This window comes from Plasmodium coatneyi, chromosome 14 (assembly GCF_001680005.1).
Source record: "Plasmodium coatneyi strain Hackeri chromosome 14, complete sequence".
Lineage (NCBI taxonomy): Eukaryota > Apicomplexa > Aconoidasida > Haemosporida > Plasmodiidae > Plasmodium > Plasmodium coatneyi.
The window spans coordinates 466789-486721 of NC_033569.1; the positions used below are offsets into that span (position 1 = coordinate 466789).

Genomic DNA, 19933 nt, shown 5'->3' on the forward strand with positions numbered 1-19933 from the left:
TTGCTCCTACAATAAGGCAAATATTTATGTCAACTTTTTATCCCCACAAAAATTGCATTCTGTTAGCATTTCCAAAATTTTTTCTACTTTTGTGCTTGTCCTCATCTGCACCTTCCGTAAACCGCTGTCACTCCTAAAATGGTGCGAAAGTGTATCTTCTCCATTTACACCATCTCCTTCGCGTTTCTGTTACTCTCTTGGAAAATCGGAGATGTGAACGGTCAGCCACAACGGAGAGGAAATGTAAATGAACTCATAAGACGGTTCGAGCTCCAGGGCAGAGAAGACATACAAGAAAGAGACTCGAATGAAAATAAATCGTTCGAAAGAGGTACACAAGGGATTCAACACCCTTTAAATAGAGGACAAAACACTGCTATCTATGAAGAATCGCAGCCCGAGAAATCATACGGTCCCGCGCGTAGAAGCAGTTCCTTTCCCACAGAGAAAAGTTCATTCAGCGTAGACGACTATTCGGAGGATGACTCTGCTGACGAGGATAATGACTACGGGGGTAACGTCCGAAATGACTACCAACGTGACTATCGAAACGGTCAGCAGCATCAGCGTGGCAACCGGGATGGCTACCCGGATGGGGAACATTCTCGAAGAGAGGAAGGTGGAAGAATGAGCCCAAAGGGTAATGTTTATTTAGGCAATGATTTCGAAAATTTTAACAAAAGGTTAGGACTCAGCATGGACGACTACATGAGCGATGAGGAGGATAACTCCTTGGGCAGCTCAGATAATAATAGTGACGAATCGAATGCGTATAATTCCGACAGATCCTCCATTTATGAAGACATTCAATTTGTGAGACGCAGAGGCAATAGACAACCAAATGACGATGTGGAACTTTCAAGGACGGATGGAAGACGAAATGCTATGTATAATAGGAGTGACAATAGTGCAGAAGTATCACCCTCCCGTGAAAGTAAAAGAGTGAGGGATCCGAGCAGTGACATGTATGACTACGCGTATGGAAGGAATGGCTCAAATGGGTCAGCACTTCCCAATCCGTATTCCTACCCAGAGGAAGACTTTAGTCGACGAACACTTCCTCCAACGGAAAACAGAAGATCAATGAGTAGCTCAAGTTCACCCCTACAGGGCGATTATAGCATGCCTTTAGACAGTTACACAAATAGTTACGACTCGAGGGATGACATTTATAGTGTAATCCCCGGAGAGGAGCAATACGAGGATGAAATAAATCAAAGAAGAACGAGACCAGGGTACAGTTCGTTGGATAAGGCCGCACATCCGAATCGTAATGAAATATTGCCAGTCAGAGGGATTAAAAAATCCGCTTCGTCTTATAATCCAGAGGGCAGAAAAAGTAGGACGGATGATTTTTTCAACAAATTTAGGAAAAGCAATAAGGTGGACATGCCTAAAGGGGTGTCTCACGAACCCCAAGACGCTTCTAAAGCAGTTCACGCACAGCAGGTTTCGAAAAATGGTAGGAAAGTTTCCAAGTCACCCAGTATAATCACCCTGTTTAGCAACTACCAGAGGGACCTTTTTCTGCGTAAATATAGCAAACCGTCTAGCAATGTCGGCGGCAGTACCAGTGGTAATGTCAGTGGTAATGGCGTAAAAAGAATCTTTTCCTTCTCACGGAGTGGGAAGAACGGTGAGCCTTCCATAATGGGAGAGTTACAAACAGCCGCGGAACAGTGCATAGCCAAAAATAGTAATAAACTAAGCAGACTCGTGCTCATGAAGAACTTAGCTTTTAACGATACAAAACTGCTGGAGAATTATGAATACGCCGTTTCGTACATTTGGAATAATTGCAAGAAAGGCAGCGCTACCTGTTTAGACATCAGGCCCATGATATACAGGGAGGACGATCCGGACGCATCCAGCATAGTCACTTCATTACCCAACATATACATTTTGAGTACCTACGAGTTTCTACTAACCAATTTGAGAATGTGTGGTCCGTTAAGAACGATGGTAAAGAATAGGGTAAAGGAGAATAAGCTGACCCCGACGGATATCGTTTTGCTACTGTCTGGCGCGTACTTCAAAAGTTGGGTGAACAACATTTTGGTTAAACATTTGATAAACTTTCTTAAGACGAAAAATGTAATGCATTTGGAGAGGTACTTCCTCGCGGTTGTGATTACCTTTGCCCCATTTATTAAGCCCGCACTGAAAATTTACTTTGGTGAGCGTTACGCCAAAGTAAGTACGTATAGCTTAGATGTAGAAGTGAACAAAATGATCCGCGAAATGTTGGATGTGGCTCTCCGCTGGACTCAGGCATTTCAAGAGAAGTTCTCAGACGAAAGTAATAGGATCCTCTTAAAGGTACACAAAAGGTTAGCGTCTTATTCTAAAAGCAGAAATGGGAGGTTGTCCGGAAGGTTCAGGACCTTGGAGGCACTCCTTCTTAGGCAGAAGGTGGCCAGCGACGTGGTTAGTAACCAGGACCAAGGGTACCGCTTCCTAATCCAGCACGTCTTGAAATATGTGCAAAATGTGCACTTCACCGTTTTTGAGTAAAGAAGTGAGGGTTGTCAGTAGAGTAGCTTTGTTGGGATTCCCTTAAGAGTGGGAACAGGCGAAAAGGGAAGTGACCAGGCCGTGTAAGGCTATATGCGACTAAGCTGCGCTTTGTCAACACTTGCACGGCGCACACGTGTATGTTATATATGCCTTCCCTTTTGCCAAGTTTTTTTTTTTTTTTAATTTTTTAATAATAATTTAAACAAACTGCGTTGCCCATTGGGTCGAATTTTTTTTTTTAAAGCAGTTTTTTTTTGCAACGGCGTGGATGTCGTTTCGAACGGAAAAAAATGATAAAAAAGCACGGTTGTATTTTTCAGAGTAAGTCTTCTATGAGGTCGGCGGGCAGCTGATCCAGGAGGATCTGCGGGGAAAAGGGGTAAAGCACACAAGGAAGTTAAAGTAAGTGCAGGTGAAGTGGATACAGTTGAAACAGCGTTGGTTCGTCTATCAGCTGCTCTCATTGCCCGTTTCTGCTTACAATTAGTTCCTCGTGGGGCTTCTTCCTCAGGACGTCTTCGCTCAGGTGTTCCTTGTAATAATTTTTATGCTTCAAAATTAGGCTAATAATTTTATCAATGTATTTTTCATTTGCCTTTTCATCTGAGTCGTTATTGAGAGCTCGCTTAATTTTTTTCATGTAACTTCTATTGTTCAGGATTTTCATGGCTTCCTTAAGGCTTATCTTGTCCGGCAGCTCGGCTTCGTTTTCCTCAAGCTCTTTATTTAATGTACTTAATGCATTTTCAAAAGGGTCCGTATGTTCCATTTTGTTCTTATTTATTTGTCTCTCAAGTACATCATCGACGGGTAGTTTCTTGCTAATAAAGAAGTTTTCTTTTTCCATATTTTTCATTCTATTCAAATATTTTTGTGTGTGTGCATTGTTTGTACGGAACGAGGTGGTTGGTTCCCAGTTGGTCGTTCCTAGATTTGTGAAGTCTGTCCCCCATGAGTCACTCGTGGTGTCATTTCCATACACACAATTTAGGAGAAAGTCCTTAAAGTCATTCCACAATATGAGTAAATTATCTGCATCTACATCATCTACGTTATTCATGTTTTGCTTTTGCAGAAGGTCTTTATTCAAATTTAGAATTTTCCTCTTTATTTTATCCTCCGGTTCCCATAGACGAATATTTTCCATCGACTTATGAAGCAGGTATTTCAATTCGTTCAAATTTAGGGAGTTCAGAAGGTTACAATTTATGTTTTTCTTATTTAAAAATTTTTTATTTGCCAGAACGAACAGTTTAATATCTTCTACTGGTACATTGAAGTCGAACAGGTAGTACCTAATAAATGGATAATTGTCAAATTTTATTTTTTTTTTTTCACAAATGTATATTTGTATTAGGCGATTTTTCAGACTTTCCGTTGATACGTCTATGGGAAGAAGAAATTTTTTTTTGTATATTTCTCTTTTCAGTTCTTCTGGTGTCATTTCTGCGAGGTGTGAAAAATCGAGGGACTCTCCGTCTTTCCCGCTAATTATTGAATTTAGTGGGTCTCCATTCGCTTCGTCGGTAGTTTGCTCACCCTGTTTGTGTTCCTCCGATTGCTCCTTTTTGGGTTCTTCCCCCTCTTCCAGTTCCTCCTCTGTTGACATCTCTCCCTTTTTGGCCTTCTCCATCCAACTTTCTATACCTTCAAATTTTAAAATCTCCTCCTGGATATCACTTGATGAGGCCCCCCACTCATCTGCACCTTCGCTGAACTTCATGAGCTCCTCCATGTCACCCGAGTTGTTCTGATCCCCACCAGCGTCCTTCCTCCGTGGGACATCCGAACAGAAGTCGTTTATGTCCGTCTTCAGTCCGAACATTTTCGAATAATATATGGATTCCTCTTTTCGGATGTCGTTTCTCCATTTTGATCTATCACTTACGTCTTCAAAGCTCTGTCCGAGTGTCTGTTCCCCAGTGGTGCTTCCTTGCTTACACTTATCAGCGCGTACCTTTATAGGTGCCTTTTTTGGAGGACTTTCGCCGTTTCCCTTGTTCCTAAAAATGTCATCCAGAATTCCCTTCATTTCGTCGTTATAGTGGTTGCTCACCTTTTTTTCGCTCCTCTTATTTTTGTCGTCGCTGTGACTGTCCTGTTGGGTTGCCGCATTTTCTGAATCTGTCACTCGTTCCACATTTTCAGTGTCATTGTGCACCTCTCCGTCTTCCCCCTGCCCCTCTGCATCACCCACTTGGAGTTTAAAAATTTCATCAAAATTGTCTTCCTCATCATAAACGTCAACGTCGTCTAAATTTTTTTTTTTCTTTTTCTTCTTCATGTTTTTTCTTCCTTTTGGATTTTTTTTTTCATTTTTGTGTGTCCCCTCCGGTTGTTCTGCTTCACTGTTGCTGTACAACGCACACATTGATCTGACTACCCCCGGCTTGATCCATTTTTTCTCCACAAAATTGTAATCACATTGTGTGTCCTTCATCAGGTATATTTTGCTTGACCTACGGCTGAGGGTCTTGTTGTTCTTGGTGCTGCTGTTAAATTTCGATTCGTGCTTCTCCTCCGAAGGGGAAAATTCCGCCGTTCTGCAACTCTGCACGTCGCACATTTTTTGGTTACTGCCCATTTTTTCCCCTTTCAGAGCGCTTACCCTTGCCGTTCTATCTACTTGCACATCTTGGGATGGATGGTCCCCTCCAGATGGGTCCTTCTGCTCCCTCACTTTGGGCACCGCACCCGCCACGTTTCCCTCCGAGGACATGCTCAAAAATCTGTCATTGCACATTTTCATTTTTTCCTCAATGGACTTCCTCCTCAACTTGAGACTCTGAAGCCACTGGATTTTCTCCTCCGTTATGGACGAATCAAAGGTGAGGTTAAAAAAAATTAAATTATTTTTTCCATCCTTAGGATTACTACCACTATGATGGATGTCCCGTTTTATAATTTTATCGACGTATACAATGATGTTCATATTTTTTTGTAGTATTAATTCTTTCTCCTCTTGTTCTGGTAAAGGGTCCGTGGGGAGTCCTATATTTATGGTTAGTTTATTCTTATGCAGTAGAGCCAGGATTTTTATAAATCTACCATTCTTGTCCTTTACGTACACATCACAGTCTACGAAGACGCCATAAGGATGCACAGACGTTATTCTCCCTCTGAGTTTTTTCCCCGTGTATATACTCTTCAGAAGAATGCCTCTCTTGTTCACCTTTTCTCTAAGTTCTTTCGTCTCTTCATCGTCGTCTAGGGGGTCGCAAAAAAAGGAGTGATACTGGAACTGATCATCGGAAGTGGTATGTGCACTCGTTGATGTGCTATCCCAATCGGTACTTCCTCCCTCGGAAAGCGGATCAAGCTCCTCGAGGCCACTAGACACAATAACGTTCTTAATGGGGACGTAATTTTTATACGAAGGGGGGTTCTTATAGCCCACGTTAAAATATTCCTCGTAATGCTCTTCATTAATATTGTACAGCTGTATATACCTGTGCATTAGAAATTTAAAATTTTTATTTTTCAATGCCAGTAGTTTCTCCTCCTTGTTTGTAAATCTAACCATAACATCCCCGAAGAAATTACCTTTCTTGTCTTTTATAAAAATTGTGTACTTATCTACAAGTTTGTATGGGTTGAAAAACTCCTTAATCCTAGCTGTGTCCACATGAAATGGCATGCCCTTACATAGCACCAAGCAGTTGTAACATTCGGACGTTTTGTCCTCCACAGGGAGGGGAAGAATATTATGTTTGTCTATCTCTTCTCTTTCATAATTTTTCCCCACGGATTTGATACTTTCCTTTAGCATCTCCTTATTAATATCATCGATGAGCGATTTATGTATGTCTTTTTTTCTGGAAAAGGATCCATTTGGGGGTCTCACATTTTTCTCATTAAATTTTATTCTTCTTTTTATATCTTTTATGGTATTCCTCTTTAGGGGGGTAAAGGAATATCTCTTTTTTCTTTTCGCCAAACTGCTGTTCTGTTCAATCTCGCTATTGAACTCATCTGTGTGTTTAGAAATGGTAACAGCTGCATTCCTTTTACATCTTCCTAACCTCCCATGGATCTTATAACATTTCGCCTTGTTTTGGTTTCGCAGGGAAAATAGTACCGACAAGATGACAGCGCTGAGAAGAGTTCTCATGTAGAAGACCTCGTGCATGTATACCTCTTCGGGGAAGTTTCCCTCATATGTATAACACACGCACACACCTCCTGTAAACGAGAGCTTCTTTCAATATCTACCCCTTCGTTTCTTCCTCTTTCCCTCTCTCTTTCAGTTGGGAATACACGTTAGGGGTGAAATTGTGCCAAGAGGTACCTCACTGCAGCGATTCACATTTTTGACAAAAAAAAAAGAAAAAGAGCAACTGGAAAAGGCTAACATGAAAAAAAAAAGGGCGGGAACAAGAGGAAGCGGGAAAAAAGAAATTTCCTCTCCTTATATTTGTTTAAAAAAGAGGGAGAAAAAATCATGCCCTTCTCGGTTATATTTTAAAAGTACGTTGCTACATTGCACGTTGCAATTTATTTATTATATTTTTTTTTTTTTTGCTCCACACGGGGTTTTAAAAAAGGAACGCTTTTAACCGTGGGGTGAAGTTTGGTTAAAAAGTTGCAAAGCGTTGTAGCTGAAAATGGTAAATGGGGTAACTCCCACGCTGCCATGTAATCGCTACCCACATGAACGCGCTTTACACTTCGCACATACGCACACATAAATATGCACCTCTCGGGCGAATGCATAGTTTACTAATCTATTCCAGGGAGTGTTCATCAAGTGAATCTAACTCACCACCCGATATATATGCCTAACGCTTAGCGGACTCACACAACTGTCAGGTGAGGAGCAAAAGCAGAATATCAAATTAGTTAACATACTAGGAGGTGGCGCAATGTTGACGTGTATGCCCAGTTCTGGTTTCATATGGAGAGCCTTATTCTTTACCCCAAATGTGCTACAAAAATGTTCAGTCCTTCCGCCCAGATGCGTAAACGCTGATTCCGCAATGGGGGCATTAGGTACTTCCATTTCCCCCCCAAACGAGTTATTGAAATAACACCATATGGAGCATTCCTACCTCTTTGCCGAATACAGAAAATGTATATTGGCTGTACCTCTTTTTTTTTCCTTTTTTGCACATTTGGAAGTGTCACGAGAGGTAACCCTTAACAAATACACCCCATAACACCCTATGATGTGCAAACCGGGGAAACACATTAGAATATATTATATATATACGTACTCCCCGTGCCCCTCCCCTTGTCCTAACATTATTCCCCTAGGACATTTTCGCAACGTCGCAATAACCATGACAAAGGGATTAAGGGTAAAAAAGTAGCGTCACAGCAGTGTCTATTTTCTTTTCCGTCACCCTTTAACCGTGACATACAGCAGTATATACCATCCATACGATTGTCCCCATTCAGACATATATATCTATATGTATATATATCCTGTAACGGAATGGCAATCCAAAATATATTCATATCGATGTAAAAATTGATGCTTGATAAAATTGTTCCTCGAAGAAAGCTTCCTCAGCTTTGACGAATACCTTCAGTAACATTTAAAAACTTCACCACTTTAGTGGCCTTTTAAATTGCTACAAAAGGGAATGCAAAACGAGTGTTCCTTCTAAAGTTGGGGTGCAGAAAATTAGCCTGCGATACACATTGTGCATTTTTTCACAACCACTTAAAATGGTAAAGCTGAAACGGAATACGTTTCACATTATGCTATATCATAATTATAAGGTTATTAAGTGGCAACTTCTAATGTTACATCACTTAAACTTTTTGGAAAATTCAATTAAGGTTAATTTAAAAATGCGAAAAAAATCTATTTCCGACGGTTAAAATTGTAAAAATATGGGCAAATAACGAGCGCAAAGTAACAGTTAATTTTTGCAGGAAACTATAATATGTACTTTTTTTAAAATAGACGAATGATGATATAAAATTCGCCAAGGTTTCCTTCCTATTCAAATTTGTGCACACGAAATTATCGCTATATTGCGAAAGAAACTACCAATTTAGCATTTTAGTCAAGAAAATTTAATAAGACGGACGAATATATTTAATCTATTTCTTATTTTACAGCCGTTCAATAGAAAAGGAACCTGCCCTCTTTAAAAAATCATTTTTTTCGCAGGCGCCACAAAATTGGGTAATTATATAAATTGCGGAAAAAGTTTTAAAAAATAAAAAAGAACTTCCCATAATTATTCCATTTATAGGCGAAAAAATATTTTAACAATTTTTATTTTATCAGTTTTTTTTTTTCTGATTTTGTGGCATTTTAACCATGTACTTTAAAAAAACCCTGAACTCCTCACAAAAAAAATATATATACAAGAAAAAGGCAAAGAAAATTTTTGGTCAGTTCAGAGGATATTTAATATTTATTGACATAAGGCCGATAAAATATATTAATTTATAGAACGTTATAAAAAATAATATTGTAATTGTTGCATTTTTCGCGAGAGTATTTTTTTTCTACCTCCAATTGGTAAAGACGGCAAAAAAAGGGTACCGTTATTATATATATATATTTTTTTATTATTGCTTTTTAAGCGTGGTTAAAGTTCAGCTGGCGACAAACTCCTGATTTTTCGGCCAACGAGGGAAGAATCCCTGGAGGCCAAAATTGATCATCTATGTTTCGGATTCCCAACAATTTCTAAAGAACTTGAAGGAAATCGAAATATTTTCATTTATAGAGCCGCGCCTTTTCATCATCACTTTTGATAATCTGTTTATTTATAACAATAAAACATCACAAATACTATAGCAATGATCTTGACTAAGTATTCGTCGACAAAATTTTTTACTTTCTGCCAATTTTTATTAGGTATTATTTTCAACACGGAAAGTGCACCTCTCGTGGCAGCAACAAAATTGGATAATCATTTTTCCATACGGCTAGCTAGCCAAAATTGTGGTGGAAAAAAAAAAAAAAATTCACGTCACGCGAAAGGGAATTTCCATTTTGGTGATCCTTCACCTGTTTATTATTATATACCTCTTTTGTCATCCCTTAAAAGTTTCTATACATTCTTTAAATCGTGCGGGACGCGTATCTTCTCACTCATGGATGGAAAATTTTATAATGCTGCCTCTATCCGGTTGGTTATCCCCGTAGAACAAAACACAATGGGTACGCTTTTTTTTTTTATTTTTTTCCCTCATCGCTTATGATGCAACGAAAAGCGGTTGACGATTTTGCTATAATCTTATATTAACTATATACGCCACCCCAGATAAATTCCCTTTTTACACAGACGGTTTATAAGAAAGAGGACCTTTGTTGAGGGGTGGAAAAGAACACCTGTTGTTCGTGTATATATTGGGGAAAATATGAAATTTATCCGTAAGGGCAAAACTCATCAGTGTGGTTAAACTATACCGTGATGAGAAAAAAAAAAAAAAATTCAACGTGCAACTGGGCCATAAATTGTTCGATGAATGTCAACTTAAGTGATACGACACATATTCTGCATCATCGACAGTGGTATTGAGAAAGGGCTTCCCTCTGGAAAATGTAACCTACTCCATCCCATTTTCCTGTTGCGTCTAACAGCTGCGGTATCCTCCATGGCTCCTACACTGCTCTATTACTTTATGCCTCTACGAGGACAAGGCTTAACCAACACTCCTGCGATGTGAGTTTTCGAAAAGGATAATAATGTGGCCCCATTTTAATGCTCCCTCATCACCAACAGGATCAACCTAAGCATTTCTTTCCCAATATTGTGGGTACACGTTCTTGCAGTAGGAATAATTTTGTAAAGAGCGAAAGAAATGAAGAACAGGCTTAAGAGCATATGGTATTTTCCCTCGTTCTGCCACTTTTTTGTAATAAAAAAGAAAAAACGGCTTATTCTATCCTTTGTTGCCGCATAAGTTTTCTTTGCCCTCTAAAAATGGTGTAATAATTGTGCACAATTGATTTTGATAAAACGTTCGATCCCTTCCCCGCAGATGCTTAGTATGCCAAGGGCGCTATAAAATAAAAGGCGTTTATGTTTAGTAGTTCAGCTAAGCGGGAAGGTGCTCATATTTTTCTCTCTCCCGTAGCAGCTATAAGCTCACTCGTTTATCTGTTCAATGGTTTGTAATTCTATTTTTCTTTTTTTTCTCGTACTCTTGCCGCTATCGTATTCATCGCAATTTAGCACCTCAACTTGTCGGCGTGCATCTTCTCCGACATGGCCAGATAGCTGAATAAAAGGCGGGATGCATATGTACCATGCATGCATAGGTATAACTGGCCCTTCATGGATGTGCCACTTCACTGCATTACACGTGTAAATATTCCCACGTTCTTAACGAACTGGGACTCCCTCCTCCCTTAGAGATAATTGCCAACGAGTGAAAAATGAATGCAGTGAAAGGGAGGCAACCTACGAGTCCGCCAACTGTGTAGTTTAAAAAGAATACCATGAAGGAGGGTCAGAGGCGAGTACAGCAAATCAAGGACGCTCGAGTGAACGACCATAGGGGCCATAAGAGCCATTCGAGCCGTGCGAGGTAAATAACTCCACAGAAACACACCATTGGCTGCTTCATCTGGTGCTCCCCCCTTAAGTGATCATTTCACATGGGAGGCCCGCCCGGGATACGCTCGTCCCAATTATGCCCAACCGAGCATAGAGTACAGACAACACAAGTAGATATATAGGGACGGAAGGCAAAATGGTGAGGACAAGAAAAAACATCGAAAATATGGAAATTTATGACTACATGAAGGAGCTTAATGAAAAAATATGGACGTACCTGTTCGAAGACTCCCTAGCACATGAGGCAATATTACAGTCCCTAAACGAGTTAGAACAAATCATCATCTCCAGACTGCTGTTCATACAGCAGGTGGTGTCAGAAAGAGCTATGCGCTTGTGGATAAATCCAAACTCTCTAAAAAAATTAAGTGAATGTATAAAAAATTTGGTGGAAGCAAAAATACTTGTAGAAAGCGAAACGAAAAAGGATAATTACAATCAATACAGAATAAATGAAAAATTCAGATATACAATGCTGAACAAAATTTATAAAAATAGAGAAGACAAAATTTTTATATTTAATAATAACGCTAAGGAACAAATGGAAAAAGAAAAAAATCTGCTTGAAAAAAATTTATATCCGACGAAAGAAGAAATTGTGAATTATACACACATGAGGTGGAACAATTTGCTCCACTTTATTGCATCCCCCAAGTTAGGTCATATGAACAGTTATATGATTTACAATGATATATCCGTGGAGCAAGGACAAGGGGTATACCCTCCACATGGTAGCTTTCCATCCAATCGGAATGACGACCAGGGTGACCCGACCAGGAATAAAAATGTAGACAAAACCGCCTCTTCCGGTTACACCCCTTCGAAGAAAGGAAGGAAAAAGAATCAAACAGACGATGAGGAGTACCGGCCCCATGGGTACTTCCCACACGGGGGAACCACTCACAATGTGGTGAATTACGCCGTGGGGGAGGAGGAAGACAATCAACCTGATGGTGAAGCTGAGGAGACAGAGGAAGAAGATGATGATGACGACGCAGAGGAGGAGGAAGACCACATGGCCGAGGGGGCAAACGAGAACCATAGGGTAAAATACGAGGAAGACCCAAATGAAGACGTCAAATATGATCAGTACGGGTACTACTACGAACAGGGTGAACCTGTGGAGGCCCCCCCAATTGGAAGCGCACACAGTCTGAATAGCCACAGTGCAAATCAATACTATACCCACCATATTAGTAAAAAGAAGAAGAAAAAGAAGAAGAAGGGAGTTTATGCATACAAGCAAAATGACCTTTATTATAGGAGCTTGCAAAATGAGGAAAATGGCTACCTGGAGGAAGACAATAATGATTATTCGTTTTTCTATTCAAGTGCAAAAAAGGAAACCTTCCCTTCCTACACCCCATGTGATAGCCTAATCGAAGTTCTCAAGAGAAAAAACTTCATACTACAGGATGATGTGAATAGCAACAAGGCAGTGAATATGAGTAGGGAAGCCTTCTCATGGTTCCTAAAGGACATACGAAGCAGGATAATTTCCTTGGTGCTAGAATATTTGCTCATAATAGACGATGGCTACGTTACAAACGTCGCACGGGAAATTTCAACCAAATATAGGAAGGACAATAGTAGCACGCACGCCGATAGCGGTGGAGGAAGTTCTTCGAATGCCCAGGATGGGCAAAGCGATTACGGTGTCTACACCACTTATGCGAGCAATACCGCTTACCCCCAACAGCGTGGGAGCAACGATTTTTACGGTGACCACGTCCACACAACGCATCAACAGAAGGTAAAAAATGATGGAAGTGGAACCCCCTGCTACGTGACGGAAGAAAAGAAGGACCACAAAAAGTCAGAACTATATGTGAAGGAAACCCTATTGCTGATCTTATCCATTAGTCAGTGCACCATTAGTCACCCCATATACCTTGATAATTTAACAAAAGCGCAGAAGGAATTTATAAATTTTGGAATTCACATTGGTCTCTTTTTAAAACGCACTGAGGAGTACGTCTTTGTAACTCCCTACGCGTTGCTCCTAACGATAAATAATTTGAATGTGCAGAATTACGTGACTGTGATGAACAGCTTGACGGTTGAGGGGGTGTCCGAAAACGCATACAACGAGTATATCCCGCATGGGGATGATGGAGTGGATAACCATCTACCCAGCAACAGCAACAATGATATGGTCACACGCAGCGTAAGCATGGGTAGACATGGCCATACTAACGGAGGGACGAAGAAGATAAGCGAAAAATATTTTCACCATTACTCCCTCCTACAAGAGGAAAAGAAAAGACCACACCCCCGACAAGTGGTACCGATCAAAATATGGACAAAAAAAAACTCACACACGAATTAGCCAACTATAATTTATCTCTAGAAAAAAAAATGAATGGAAATAATAACCTCGAAATGGGGTTAATTGTACAGAGCAATTTCAAAGTCTACCTCTACACCAACTCAACGTTGAAGATAAATATTTTAAGTCATTTATGTGAATTGCAAGCAAGGACCCCTAACATGGTGGTAGGAATTCTGACCAGAAGAAGTGTCCTAAATGCGTATAACTCGGACATTACTGCAAATCAAATTATTAAATTTTTGGAGTCCTATGCTCACCCAGGAAGAAGCAATTTTAAAAGCTCCATACCTGTTAATGTTATTACGCAATTAAAACTGTGGGAATCGGAAAGACATAGATTAACCCTTGACGATGCCATCGTTTTTAAATCTTTCGAGAAAGAATTCCTTCCACACCTGTATCAACAAATCGTCGTCTGGGCTAATAGCAAAAATTACCTATTGCATTATACGCCCTGGCCCAAAAATGCCAACTCCCCAGAATTCGACGTCTGGATGAAGGCGGAAAAGTACCTCTGCTGCATTTACGAATCGAAGAATGAAATCATCGATAAGATTAAGGAAATTAGGGAGAAGCTCATGAAGAAGCGGCAGAACGCATAGATCCCTTTATGGGGAAGTTAGGAGAAAAAAAAAAATATATATTTTTGACCAACAGGCATGTAAAAATATGCACATACGTCAGAAGAGCCATTACCAGCGCTCCTTTTTTAAAACGCCCCAAAGGGGAAAAAATTCAAAATGAACTTCCATTTGAGAGGAATTACAACGAGGTGAATATCCAATTTGTGTTCACAGAGGAATGGCAAATGGTGCCATCATTCACTTGGTTCACCATACGGTGGGCAATACTCCTTCATCAGGTGCGACGACCAGAGGGAAGCATCATATGTGCCTATACTATGGAATATGCATAGTGTCGTGGGAGCGTTACACATTCCCCCACGCATCACGTATCTTGATTATATATACACGTTTTTTTTAAGCTGGTAGGGCTAACCAGAAAATGCTGTGCGCTTATGTCAATTTTCGCCACAAATGTAAGCGATATGCGCAGGAAATTCACAGGTCTATAAATTTTCCGCCTTTTTTTTTTTTTTTTTTTTTTTTCTGTTATTGAACATTTTTTCAGATTGACTGTTTTTCCCATGTCTGTTGAATGCGGAAATCCGCATACGACGGGTTCTTCTCCTGTTTACTCCTTGTCGGGCTCACTGGAATGCCGTTGCAAGGGGGAATGCTTCCCTGCAGCAGGTCTGGTGGTGGAAGGGAAAAAGAGGCAAAAAAAGATGATTCACAAATTTGCGCACAAGGGGTTCACAAAAGGGCGCTCTGATTTCGTGTAGCACCCAGTGCATTAGTTCGACAAAATGGCAGCCAAAAAAAAGGAGGTTACCTTGAAGTGGTCCAACAGGGGAGCCAACTCTGCGTGCATCCCTTGCCATTTAATTAAAAATCGGAGAAATTTAAAACACCTCGTTAGTTTATTCTTCTTGGGGTCGATGTTGGCTTTTTCCAAAAGTCTTCCGTCTACCTTTTCTCCACAATCCAGATACATTTCCAATGCTAAAAATAAAATATTGGGGGGAAAATGTACACACATATGAATGTTATGTGTATTTACACGGACCGCTCCTGTGCAGATAACCAAGCTGAGCTTCCCCCCCAAAAGGAGGAATGGATAAAAGAAATGTGTAGAGGGCTACACAAGTTATTTAGTCCAATCGAACCGCACGACCAGAATGACAACTCACCTGATTGGTAATAACGCAAGTCGCCCTTCTTATGCTCGTTAAAAAATTTTACGAAATCTTCAATATATTGTTTCCTAACTTCTTTCAACAACTCAGAACTGTACTTAGGGTGATTCAATCCCAATAGGTCATTTAGCTTGCTCGTAATCTCTTTTATTTGTTCCTCGGTTACACTATCCAAATGGACTGCAAAAGTGGGACAAAAAAGAAAACATTTTTATTAAGAGATTAAAGTGGAAAAATCTACTATAACGATGAAGTATAAAGTTTGGGGTGAAACACTTCCCCTCCCCTTTTTTTTTTATTTCATTCGCTGTGACGACGCAGAAAAAAAAAAGAAGCCCCCCAATAGGAAATATACTAACCTGTGCACAAATAGTACGAAATGGCTGGACCAAACTTATAGTTGTAGTTATGATGCGGAAAAATGGACTTCATCGTTAGAAGGGTGTCCATCATGAGTCCGTAGTCCTTGTCTACGAAAGAAAGGGGTGCGAAATTAGCAATATGTGCACATGGTACGTTTTTCCTCATAACAAATCACATACATATAAATGCACCTCCATCTAAATGCGTGACTGCGGATGGTGGTCCTTCTTACCAGGTGATCTCCTCTCAATATCGAACTTTAATCTGTACACAGACAAATCCACATTCGGCTGGGACAGAAATGTTTTCATATATATCATGGCATTTTCCAAGGGATCATTTTTTATATGCTCATAAATATCATTTTCATCCTGGTTAGCTACATTACTCTTTGTCTTTTTTTTACTCTTTTTGTTGAGGTCATTTTTTTTTAACAATCCAGAATCGTGTATGTGTAGTAACGCCTTAATTAATGCCTTCCCAAATTTACGATAAAATCTGCAAGAGAATATTTCGCTTGTAAGGTAAAGCAAATGCCTATACGATCTGTAGAGCATTTTTCTGATGGTGTAATAGTAGAAGCAGATTTGGTCTTCCTGTATATCTAAGAATTGCTTGTGGCCCATGTGCAGGTAGTGTAGTCCTTTACTGTAGTCGCTAAATTCGTTTCTCCCTAGCATGTCGTTATCGACTAGGATGCTTTTTTGCAGGTTCAGTTTTGGCTTCTCTCCGCTTGGGTTGCTCTTTGGACCGTTTGTCGCTTCTTCCGCTTTGTTTCGCTCGTTCATTACGTTTTCCTCTCCAGGTTGGTTTTCCCCCTCCTCCACACCACCAAAGTCGTACAATGCGTCTGGCCCCAAACTGAGGTACTTCCCCAAGTGGATGTTCGGGTGGTTGTTGAAGTAGCTCTCCGAGATGCTGTACTCCAACCAGAAGCACTGCGTTTCGTTAATGTTTTTCATGAAATTATTGTCCAACGGGTTCGTAAATATGGAGGCCATTTTCTTTGCATCCTTTATCAGTCCACACTTCAAGCATGCTTTAATTGTCTTCGTGTTGATGTGCCTATCCCCAATGTTTCCTAATCTACATTCTTCGAGCTGCCTGTACGCTTCTAGGTAATTTCCGTTTCGCTTGTAAATTAACCCTTTTATAAAAACCAGTTCTTGTTTAACCGACTCGTTCTTCTTAAAGGTGATTTTGTTTGAGCTGTCCTTCAGAAGTGTTAACGATTCCTTCGCGCAGTTTATGTAGTCATACAACTGACTAATGAAGGAGTAAATGCACAAAATGAAGTACTCCTTTCTTTCCTCCTCCGTCAAGGTGACTTTCTTTAAGTCCAGTTTTATTTCTTTTTTTTCATTCCCCTCATCGGTGTTTTTTTTCCCACTAGACCTTTCGCCTTTTTTTCCATTTTGTTCTTTTTTTGGGGTCTTCTCTCCACCCCCTAGGGGCGTGGCCATTCCAATGATGTTTTTCATTTCTTCCGTCTCGTCTAGGAAGTTGTCTACAAGTTTTTTTTCGCTGCTCATTTGGGGGGTTTCCTCTGTTTCATCATTTGTCCTTTTTTCTACGTGAACCTTGTCATCACCGGTGGGGAGGTGCCCGTTTATCGCTTCGCCATTTAGGTGATTCTCCTTATTGTCCTGCTCAGGCGTGAATTCTCTCTTTTCGGGGGTCTCTTTGGCCCATCCGTGGGTTTCCTTTTTGGGAGATTCTTCACCTGATTTAGCAATGTCCCCCCCCAAGCAGTCTTCACACCCTCCGATCTCGCCACAATCAGGGCCACAGTCAAAGGGGGGAATATCCCTTGCACAATCATAATTTTCAACATATTTGTGCAGCAAAAAAAGAATTATTTTTACATTTTTGTAAGTGAAGAAAGGCCTAAAGTAGCTGAAAATTGTTAGGCACTTCTGGAAGCATAAACTGCGAAGTAACTTTTCCACGTGGAAGGAAAATTTTTTCTCATTGTAAAAATAAAGGGGAAATATTTTTAATAAATTCGAATGCTTATACTTTTTTTGCATATTTTTAAAATAATTTTCCAAGCAGTTTTCCTCCTCTATGGTGAGATTTTTTATTTTGAAAAAGTGGATCATATTCATGCATTTTTCAAACTTTTTCTTATAGCAGTATTGTAAGTCCACCCCGAGTTTTTCCGACCAGTGGATAATGTTATACGAGTGGATATTGTCGTCCCCCTTGGTGATGTTGCTCATTTCTTCTTCGATACTTTCCTTCATCGAGTTGATATATTCATCGATATTTTTCAAATGTAGATTTTCTTTAAAATGTTTTTTGTCCACCAAATTTACATTCACAAAGTTGTTAAATTCAGAAAGGGTGTACACGTCATATTTTTTCATTCCCCAATTATGGCACACATAATCATTGAAGACGTTTTTCTCCTTCCTGGCTAGCAACTTCATATTTCTGTTGGATCCGTAGACGTCTAAAATGAATTCGTGTAGTAATACCTTCACATTTTCATCCACATTAACCTGTTTATCCATCTTGTGTTCATTTTTGTAATCAAGGAAGAACAAGCTGGAGAGTGTTCTTCCCCGTTTCGACGCGTCGTCTGCCCCTCCATCAATTGTATAACTCCTCTCCGTGTATAAAATTAACAGGAGGATATTTAAATTTTCATAATTCATTTCGAAGGCCTTCCTAAAATGTAAATTGGCTTCATCAAAATTCTCCTGATATAGGTACACCAACCCGAGCATTTTATTGTACCACAATTTGTCTAGTAGTTCCTCCTCATATTTCTTCAGTAAGTCTAGGCACTCTTTGTAAAGCTTCCCTTCCAATAAAATTTCACACATGTAGATTATCAGATCGTGTCTTTCACTGGGGGTTAAGTCACCTCCCTTGGGGGCCAACTCATCTTGCACCTGTTTAATTATCACAGAACATTTCTCATACTGCTTAAGCAGATGAAACGAGAAAATTAAAATGGCCTTATCTCTTACCCCCTTCACGGTATCATTATACACATTTATCCTCAGATCTTTGAACTGTTCATACTTTCCTAAGTATAGCAGAAGGACACATGCTTCCTTCAGCGCTTTGTAGTCATAACGGTTGAGCTTTACCGCTTTAAGGTAACATTTCAAAGCCTCATCATTATTTTTGTATATTTTGTAAAGACATCCATACAAGTACCAGCAGAAACTGCTCGATATGTTATTCACTATTCCTTCTTTCATAAGCTTAAAAGCTTCTTCCTTATTTTTTTCATCCATAAGATTTAGTAGGTAACCCTTCACTGCCAGCGTTTCGCCATTTTTTGGGTACTTCTTAAGTATCTGCTCGCATATTTTGAATGCCTTCTTATGCTTCTTCAGTTCTATCAGCTGGGTCATCAGCCGGAAGTTGTTCATCTCCTTGTTCGTCAGCTTATTATCATCCAGTGTTTCCTTCTTCATTGTGCTTCACGGTAGTTATTCAGTCCGTCGGGTTGTTCTGCGTAAGGGTTTTACGTGGTTGCCGTTTCGTTAGGCTTCTTACCTAGACTGTCTCGCTCCAGGTGGGGCCACCTTGGGGTACAAATGGTATACGCTCTGTCACTACAAACGACACGGCAATATTTTACCTCCCCACAGGCAAACACCCCAATTGTGCTGAAGACTGCCCAAAGGCCTACTCACACTCACTTTGGTTCGAAAAAATGATTTACAAAAATGTAGAGTTATATGTGAACTACTACCCCTCGTGCGACTTGGCTAAATTAGTTGGTTGTCAGTAAAGGGGTTCCTTTCTGTCGAAGGAAAGGCAAGCATTATGAAAGCGCCACTCTCCGTGTACCCGTATAGAACTGGTTTCCCAAACGTATAACTAAACGTACGCATGTGTAGATGGACGCGCGTGAGGTACCTCCACGTCAACACCGTAGATACATGGCGCCGCTCCAAACAGAAACTTGAATTCTTAACATCCCGGTATTAAACCGAGTGAACGAACATAAGCATCTGCATCGGCAGGGCAAAGAACAAGGGGACCTACCATACAAATAATGTAAAAGGTCCTCTCTTTTTTTTTTTTTTTTTTTTTCAAAATTTTGCTATAAATTAACAATTTCTATATTTCGCAAAAATTAACAACTCCTTAAAAGGTATCACAATTTTTACAAGCAATTTTTTAGCTACATATGTGCCGTTTCTCTTTTTTTTTTTTTTTTTTTCTCCTTCAAGTGAAAAGGCACTCTGCTATAGTTCACCGTGGCGTATGCTAGTTCCCCGCTTCCCCAATTTGTGCATACCGCAAAAAAAGCAGCGGCCATCCTATTCCGTTTGTTCCACCCTGCTACTCCTCTGTGTTTGCTTAAATCTGACTCCCTCCCCAGGAAGGCGCGAAAGTTGGCGACCTCGTACCGAGCAAATCATATTATTAGCACCCACGTGGATTCTATTATCTTTGAAGTTCTAT

The 19933-nt window shown here is 40.1% G+C and overlaps 5 protein-coding genes across 5 annotated transcripts; 3 read left to right on the plus strand and 2 right to left on the minus strand.

The window, feature by feature from the left end:
- Positions 1–138: 138 nt before the first annotated feature.
- On the plus strand, positions 139–2514 carry PCOAH_00052330 (Uncharacterized protein; the record flags this gene model as incomplete). Its single annotated transcript, XM_020062013.1, has 1 exon — positions 139–2514. The coding sequence occupies one exon, from the start codon at positions 139–141 to the stop codon at positions 2512–2514; it is 2376 nt and encodes a 791-aa protein (XP_019917625.1).
- A 319-nt stretch (positions 2515–2833) lies between these two features.
- Positions 2834–6646, minus strand: PCOAH_00052340 (Uncharacterized protein; the record flags this gene model as incomplete). The annotated part of the gene is made up of 2 exons (XM_020062014.1): positions 2834–2881; positions 2999–6646. The coding sequence occupies 2 exons, from the start codon at positions 6644–6646 to the stop codon at positions 2834–2836; spliced, it is 3696 nt and encodes a 1231-aa protein (XP_019917745.1).
- A 4535-nt stretch (positions 6647–11181) lies between these two features.
- On the plus strand, positions 11182–13374 carry PCOAH_00052350 (Uncharacterized protein; the record flags this gene model as incomplete). The annotated part of the gene is made up of 1 exon (XM_020062015.1): positions 11182–13374. One exon carries the CDS (start codon positions 11182–11184, stop codon positions 13372–13374), a length of 2193 nt encoding a protein of 730 aa, XP_019917863.1.
- Positions 13375–13403: 29 nt separating this feature from the next.
- On the plus strand, positions 13404–13979 carry PCOAH_00052360 (Uncharacterized protein; the record flags this gene model as incomplete). Its single annotated transcript, XM_020062016.1, has 1 exon — positions 13404–13979. One exon carries the CDS (start codon positions 13404–13406, stop codon positions 13977–13979), a length of 576 nt encoding a protein of 191 aa, XP_019917559.1.
- Positions 13980–14504: 525 nt separating this feature from the next.
- On the minus strand, positions 14505–18933 carry PCOAH_00052370 (Uncharacterized protein; the record flags this gene model as incomplete). Its single annotated transcript, XM_020062017.1, has 5 exons — positions 14505–14621; positions 14773–14942; positions 15131–15316; positions 15496–15606; positions 15732–18933. 5 exons carry the CDS (start codon positions 18931–18933, stop codon positions 14505–14507), a joined length of 3786 nt encoding a protein of 1261 aa, XP_019917678.1.
- Positions 18934–19933: the final 1000 nt, after the last annotated feature.